Genomic DNA, 8,311 nt, shown 5'->3' on the forward strand with positions numbered 1-8,311 from the left:
ATCTCAGTAGCAATATGTCAATTAGGTCTCAAATTGCTCAGGACCTCCTTTTTCCTAATTCTCAGGAAAAGGCTTACTTTATCCAAGCACTGAAATATATTGTGAGATAGGCTAGTATAGTGGTACTTCGTATGCCAAACATAATCTGTTCCGGAAGACTGTTCGATTTCCGAAACATTTGACAATCGAAGTGCAAAGGGTGGTCTGTGAAGTCAATGGAGAAAATGGGGGTGGGGACTCAGCAGAAGCCGTTTGACTTCTGAGGCATGTTTGAAAACTGAAATATTTGGCTTCCGAGACGCTCAAAAATCGAGGTACCACTGTATTTAAGGCAGGCTTCTATCTTGCCTTTCTGCTCCCCTCACCCCGCAAAAGGAAAGCTTATCTAACCTTTGCCTGATCACACCAGAATCATGGGCAACACTTCGTTTTTACTATCTCTAGAATCTTCATTTTAAACTTCTCCGTCTTTTGCGCTTAATATGCAATGCTGGCCTCTCATCTCCAGGGCATTGCTTTAATGCATAGCCATTGTAGCCTCTTGGCAGAAAGACAGACCAGAAAATTACCCCTCCCCTCCCCACTCTCTTCAAAGGAAGAGGCATGAAAGAGCCTCTGTCCCAAGGCATCACCTTTCCCTGGCAGCCACTCTGCCGCCTGCCAGGATAAAGGCCTCATTTTAAGAGGCAGCCTGCACTGATTATTTTCTGCTTGGATGGACTGAATCTGCTGCATAGGATATGTGCTCACGTGAGAGGAATGCTTAATGCCACTCACATAGTGTCAAGGCACAATGTCGCCCTCAGCATAGGGAGTGAGTGCCCAGCCCTGCTCCTTTAGGCCTCAGACAATCTGGAGGGCCTTGTACTGGGCAAAACAGTAAGAAAAAACACAAATGGCCTTCTCCAAGTCCCCCTTTTTTCTTGTGGCCTCGTCAAGTAACACAAGCAAAAAATGGTTGCTGCCATAAAAAAAAAAAAGGCAGCACACACATTTGCAATATGTCTTCAGTTATAACATGGAAAGGCCAGCACACTTTTCGGAGAAGATACATGTTCAGCAACACTATGGAAACAGACTAGGGAAATATATGGCAGAAATTTCTGGAAATCAAACAAAGCATGCTCATATATTTATTGCGAGAATGCATGTCCTCAGAAATATTTCCAGTCTGCCTGGGGACTTAAAAAAACTGATTTCTCTATGTTGTAATAAGAGACAGCATTGTAAATGCAAAACCTTTCTGTATCTGCAATTTAAGCAGGACTTGATTAATCATTATGCTATGTGTAGATTGGAGCCTTTTGTCTGCTGCAATTATCAGATGTCGTTTTCATGAAGAAACACCACAGCTTTTACTAAACAGCTGAACACCATCCAGATTTCATTCCTGCAGCAAGCACCTTTTGTTACAGAGGAACTGTGCTTTCCAAGCATTCAGGGGTCAGCAAACTTTTCCAGCAGGGGGCCAGATTATATTTTGGGGAAAAAATAATGAACAAATTCCTATGCCCCACAAATAACCCAGAGATGCATTTTAAATAAAAGGACACATTCTACTCATGTAAAAACATGCTGATTCCCGGACTGTCCGCGGGCCGGATTTAGAAGGTGATTGGGCCGCATCCAGCCCCCGGGCCTTAGTTTGGGGACCCCTGATTCAAACAATCAAGTTGCTGGAGAAATGCAATTATTTCCCTAGAAAGAACACAGAACACCTCTACAGTCCAGACAACTGGTTTATTGAGCAATCTTCCTAATTTTCTTATTACACAAAGCTCACATAGAGGTCAGATTAGTATATCTGGTCTTTACTGAACATTCATTCCAATTTGTTTGCAGGGCAGTTGTACAACGAGCATGCATCCTGCATTCATCCCGATCTACTTGTGGATGTTTATACATCTTCCCATTAATTATTAACCCATCACACACTTTTCAATTCCATCACTTTCCAAACTGCAAAAAGCCATTCTTTTTCCAGCTGGATTTGCTGTGATAGGACAGGGCTGGGGAATTATTGGCCCTCCAGAAGTTGCTGAACTACAACCCCCAAGAGCCCTAGCAAGCATGACTAAGGGCCAGGGATGATGGCAGTTGTGGAATTTAGTACTTAGGCAAATCACTCTGGAGTCCATTACTGTACTCTCTCCAGAGTCCATAACCAACCATCATGCACTCATTTTTAGACTGAGTCTGTCTGTCAGCTGTTGAATACATATGCCTGTTTAACTACCTCAGTATTTCTAGTGCTGCTTTTATCTGTGGAGCAGTAACTGGGCAGATTTGTTCTAAAATGAATCACTAAAATGGCAGAGATCAAGAGCTGGAAAATAACTGGCTCCACCTAAAAATCATAAAGATTAGTAAATGAATATCTTTCTCACCTACATATTTTGCAAAACCCATCTTTATTTTCCACATTTTATAGCAGCACATATTCTTATCGTACAACAGTAAACTCTTATGTTTTATACATTCTGCCCACTGAAAATCGAATCGTGGTTATGTTTTGGCTCTAAGATAGTGAAGAAAATAATGAAAAGTGAAAGCAATCTGTGTCTTCAAGTCTCTTAGGCCAGAAGGCAAATATAATTTAATGAGTTTAGACCAAGCATGACTTTAGGGCCTTGACCCAAAGTATCAGCATCAAGCAGCGGGCCTGCCACTAGCCACAAACATCACAGAGCTGAGGACAGAGAAGAATCATACTGAACAACACGAAACCATAGAGAAATGGTAATTCTATCTCAGGGTTCTAGCAGTTGCCAATTGTCTTGCACCACTGCAAGTACTGAGCAACAGAAAGCAGTCCTTTTACAGGCAAGTATAAGAGTTGCCACCATGATTTTTCAAATAATTTTTTTTAATGAAGCTCCTCAGCAGGAGAAATGCCTTTAGCAATTGCATTATTCTAAGACAGTGAAGCCCAATTCCACAATGCAAACTGTTAGATTTATTTCTGATTTGTCTCTTTGCCTGTTCTTTTCCAGGGACACTCTGACACCCTCTAGTGACATCTGCTCTGCTTTACAGGCATTAGGAGAATGCACTTCAATTGCAGTATCCTACTTGTATCCTATTCATTAAGGTGCACCAGAGTTCTAATTTATATGGGAGCAATTAATGCTAAACTGTTAATCCTGCCTGAATTCTAGAATCAGAACTGCTCTTGACTGAAGGACTGCCTTATACAATTAGGATGTAGTACTCCAAAGTATTCCATGCCATCGCTATTCTTGTATGAATTTGGCTCTAGCCCTCTGCATCTCAAATCAATTGTTTTTAACAAAAGCAATCAAGGTTAGCAAAGGTGCAATAAAAAATTAAGTGCTCAAAGTGTAACAATTCTGTTTTTAGGTCCAATTTATATGACAACATTTTGTAGGATGCGACAAGTTTGTTACAGGAGTTCCCCTTGCTAAGTCTACTGCAATTACTAAACATTATTTAGCTTTAACAGTGTGCTAGACGTTGTACAAAACTGTTAGTCAACAGGCAATCTTGCAGGATTAGTGTAAATTATGGGAGGACCAAATATAAGGACACAAGGCAGAGGACATGGTAGCAATTTGAGAAAGTGGCTGGAACAAATTCAGGGTAAAACAAATGAAGTTCTCAGGGTGTATGGCAGCTAGATACAAATATATAGACAAAGGTAGGCTCAGGGATACAAAGCCTGCTATGAGGCACAGTTAAGGAGCTCTACCCAAATCACACCCACTGAGCTTAGAGCAGCCACATCCTTTCAGCTACAGTTGCTGAAAGGATGGGAACACTGAGGGTAGGCCAATCAAATTGCTCTCAGCCATTCTTTGTGCTTGGTACAGACTAAGTTTGGAAGCAAGTCCAAGTCCTAAGAAGACCGCACATATGATACTGTTCCTGCTCAGAAGACTTACTATGTACAATTAATTAACAAGACCAAAGCTATGCAATCTTTTTTTTTCTGGACCGAGCCTCTATGCTGGCAACAGTTGCCTATCAGGTAGAAATTCAACAGGGGCAGCCTTTCCAGCCCTTGATGCTTCACAAACACGCACAAACTGTGGGCAGGAAGGGCTGAGTTGATCACATATTCACATAGGCTGTCACTAAAATAAGCAGCCACAAATCAGGATCATCTGGGTCCTGGCCTACCAGAACAAGAGAAATAAAACAGCTGTTGTCCAGCACCCTGCAAGCGCACACACAAACACAGTATCTGTGTACAGGCCCCAGTGAAAGGTATAGCAGAGCTTTCCCTGGCTTTCAGTGACCCACGTGCAACTTCATTGCACAATTCAGCACTGGTATCACACAATTATCCTATTGGAAAATGGGGTTAGCAGGAATTGCAATCCATTGGACTACAGGACCCACTTATCTTTTTTACATGGAGCATCCTTTTACATGGAGTATCAGGAGTCACCCCTTAGCAATAAATCAACTCTGGCACTATAAGCCAGTAGAGGAAACTGAATACACATGCGATTGACAAGAACACCAAAGGTCTCCCAAGCACCCAGTAGCCTCCTCTCATAATCCAACCCAAACAAACAGGACTTCACTGGTGGTCTTAAAAATAGGGGATTTAAGTGAATAATATTGGATACGGCCATACCACGCCTGCTTTCATGAACCTACACATACTCCCACATGCATTTTCTCAACATGGAATGATTTAGTGGCAGAGAGGAAGGAGAAACAGATACCGAGTCATCTCTGGCCCAAGCAAACCTCATTCAGTTAACCTAGTTTCCCTACATGTCCTCTAATAAACAATATGCAATAGCTTTAAGGAGATCCCCCATGGTTCTACTTGTTGACTGCCTGGGCCTTGGCCATTGGGGAAGTTTTTTAATTCATAGTTTCAATTATGCCATGGGAACTGATGGCTTTCCTTGGCTGGATGATGTCCTTAACCATCATAATTTGGGACCATAACCCCTTTGGTCTTCTTCCCTCAGCCCCCAACTGAGAACAACTGCGACAGCACGTTCATTCACTTATGTATGTTCATCATCATCCAAGGTAATGCTTATAGTTAAACATCCACAGTGGATCATTTCACATCAACACAAACATTATTTTAAATGTGGGAGTTATTGTGTTTAGCTGCAAATAATCAGATGGTTATTTGACCTGGAAGCTGTCTGCGGACAAACGCCGGCTCCCTCGGCCTATAGAGCGAGATGAGCGCCGCAACCCCAGAGTCGGACACGACTGGACCTGATGGTCAGGGGCCCCTTAATCAGATGATGGGACGCGGGTAGCGCTGTGGTCTAAACCACAGCGTTTCCATGTGCTGCTCTGGTCCGCCAGCTGTCTGCAGACAAACGCCGGCTCCCTTGGCCTATAGAGCGAGATGAGCGCTGCAAGCCCAGAGTCGTCCGCGACTGGACCTAAAGGTCGGGGTACCTTTACCAATCAGATGATGATGAGATACATGCACACACACACACATTAACTAGCTTCACGTCCATGTAGAACAATGTTTCAGAAACAAGTGAAAGAATTGTGGAAGCCCTTTTCATGCATGGGAAAATGCAGGCTGCTTGGTGTCTGAGACCACTGATCATTCCCACCCCCTTACTATTTTTTTAAACAAAGTAAAAAAAATTCTTCCAGTAGCACCTTAGAGACCAACTAAGTTTGTCATTGGTATGAGCTTTTGTGTGCATGCACACTTCTTTTTAGTCAACCTTGTGTCCCTTTAAAGGAGAACTTAAAGAAAGAGTCTTAAAAACTAATCTTGCTCTTTGGACTACATATGAGAATTTATATAGCCGGAGCTTAGATGGTACCACCACAATATGATGATTGAGGGCTGCTGACTAGACTGTAGCAAACATTCATTTGGGATGTTCTGCGACGTTGCTCTTAATCAGAGGTAGTTCTGGCCTGTGTTATTCAGTAACAAATGAAGAAAGAGAAGAGGACTCCAATTTCTTCTATGGTCTGCACATACCCACTCCTAAACCAAAAGATGATCCAGATAATCCAAATGGTAGAAAAGAATGAACATGTTGCTTAGCATTACTGAATTAGATTTGGATTCATTCAGTTACTTCTAAGGCATTGCTGCAGTATAACAGACATTGAGAGAGCTGTCACTCATGATGGCATGCACATTTTATACCACCCCCTTGTAAATCTGCATAGGACTTCACATGCTCAAATGGTATGGGAATATGGTATGTGAGAACATTCATTGGCACAGAATACTGTCTAAGGTCATATCCAAACCATATATTTAAAGCACATGGCTTCCCCAAAGAATATTGGGAACTGTAGTTTACCCTTCACAGAGCTACAATTCCCAACACCCTCAAGAAACTATAGATCTCTGTTTTATTTGGGGAAGCCATAGACTTCAAATGCATGGTGTGGGTGTGACCTCAAGGTCTACTTTAAGCTCCACCATTTGCTTAAAGCTGCAATTCTGTGCATACTTTCACCCAAATCCAAACAAGCTACCAGAATCATTTTGTACTGTATGTTTCTTTAGCCCCACCAAACCCCAATTCCTCCAAAATTTAAAAACTTTCCAAAGCAAACCGTTTTCAAGTAACCCTTGGGCCAATACAGAATACTTCCTTTACCTATCCTTTCTCTTTGTGTACCATAGGCTTGTCACTTTTCTTATTAAAGAGCTCTTCTCACTTTTAATAACTGCAGGACAAGCAGTATACAGCTTCTTTCAGCAGTGAGAGAAGTGATGGGGAAGCTATCCCAGTTGAATTTCTAGCTGTAATGGAAGCCAGAGAGGGCTACACCATTCTGGGCTACTTAGTTTACTCCTATTTACTCCTATTTATTACTCCTATTTATTCTCTTCCATTTCTTTTCAAATTTATGCTCCCTTAACCGAACGCTACCTTGCCCTCCTGCTTCTCTCAGAACCTCCTGCGAGGATGCAAAGCTGCCTGGCAAATGCCGCCACGTGCGGCTGGAGGCCGGTACTCACGGATGCACTGCAGACGCTTCTTGTACACGCCCCAGATGAACTCGCCGCACAGATCACACCAGGTCGACTGGCTTTGGGCGCAGGGCTTGAAGACATGCCCCTCGCCCAACTCCTCAGTCAGTTTGGGGTCGCTCTGGCCGCCCAGGAGTCGGATCTGGCGCACGCGGCTCAAGATCTCGGGCACTTTCCCCGGAGAAATCCTCAGGGCGTTGGCCCGCTCCAGCCGGACGGGGCGTTCAGACGTGCCTCGTGGGCCTCGCGTCAGGTCGAGCTGCTTCTCCAGCCCCAAGTTCTTCAGCTCGATCATCTCCTGGTCCATCGGCCGGTTCATGGCCACTACATAGACTGAGGATGCAAAGCGGGAAAGGGGGCCTGCAAAAACATCTCACAAGGGGCCCAGAAACATCCCCATCTCGCCCGCGTTCCTCGGGGGTCCCTGTGCTGTTCGGAGCAACCCGCACTCACTCCTCTCTCGACCCCTTTTTCCCAGTCTGTCAAAAGTTCACTTCTTTTCTGTTTTCTCTTCCTCTCCGCCTGTCTTCTCCCCCGCCCCTTTTCACCCCCTTAGCTTTAAAGCAGCAGCCAGAAAAAGTCACAGGCGATCTTTGTTGGGAAGATTAGAGCTCAATAAGAGCCTCCCGCCCCCACGAGCGGGCGGGCAGCTTTCTTGGCTCCGCAGCATCAGCCTCCTTTGGTTCTACAATCGGGCTCCATAAGAGAGGAAGCTGGGGAGAGTTGCGTTAGTTCAGGTCCTGCCTCTGAAGTGCTACCAGTTGCTGGCTTGCTTTTTCTTTTTTCTTTTGGTGAACAAGCAAGAGGAAAGGTCCCAGCTCCCCTCCCCTTCATGCATTTCCTCCTTACTAGGAGGAGGGGGGGGGAGAGAGAACAACAGGCGGCGCCTAGTCCTGTACGCCTTGAAGTTGTAGCTCGTCTTGCTTTCCGCCCCCCCCCTCGCATTAAGGCACCTCCGGAGTAAGACCGAAGAAGCGCAGCAGGTTTGAGGAAAGCGGCAGCCGGACAAGCTGCCAACTCCCCGACAACTGCGCGGCATCACTTCGTGGGACAGGCTGTGTGTGTTTGGGGTGGGGGGGGTGGGATATGCAGGGCAGGGGGAACCAAAAAGGCGGGGGAGAAAGACACAGCTGTGAGGGAGGAGGGGAGAGTTGGCGCGGGAGTTTTGAGACGCCAGAGAGTCCACACGCTGAGGGTTTCAGCAAAGCCGTCCCTCATAATCCCAAACGCTGCGTCAGAGAAAAGGAGACCCCCCCCCAGGGGAGCTACTGCTCCCCACGGCTCCTTAAGCAAATCTCGCCTCCCCTCCTCGCCCGCACTGGGTTCTCCGCCTTCGCTCACAGCGGGATT

General features: G+C 45.1%; 1 protein-coding gene across 1 annotated transcript in view; it reads right to left on the reverse strand.

Moving 5' to 3' along the window:
* Nucleotides 1–8,014, reverse strand: part of RASSF1 (Ras association domain family member 1) — a 28,592-nt gene extending 20,578 nt beyond the window's left edge. The window contains exon 1 of the mRNA XM_035106047.3: nucleotides 6,950–8,014. Coding sequence (XP_034961938.1) covers nucleotides 6,950–7,280 — 331 coding nt within the window. The 5' untranslated portion in view covers nucleotides 7,281–8,014. The remainder of the gene's footprint in view (nucleotides 1–6,949) is intronic.
* Nucleotides 8,015–8,311: the final 297 nt, after the last annotated feature.

The sequence above is a fragment of the Zootoca vivipara genome, chromosome 2 (genome assembly GCF_965207765.1).
Source record: "Zootoca vivipara chromosome 2, rZooViv2.hap1.1, whole genome shotgun sequence".
Taxonomy (NCBI): domain Eukaryota; kingdom Metazoa; phylum Chordata; class Lepidosauria; order Squamata; family Lacertidae; genus Zootoca; species Zootoca vivipara.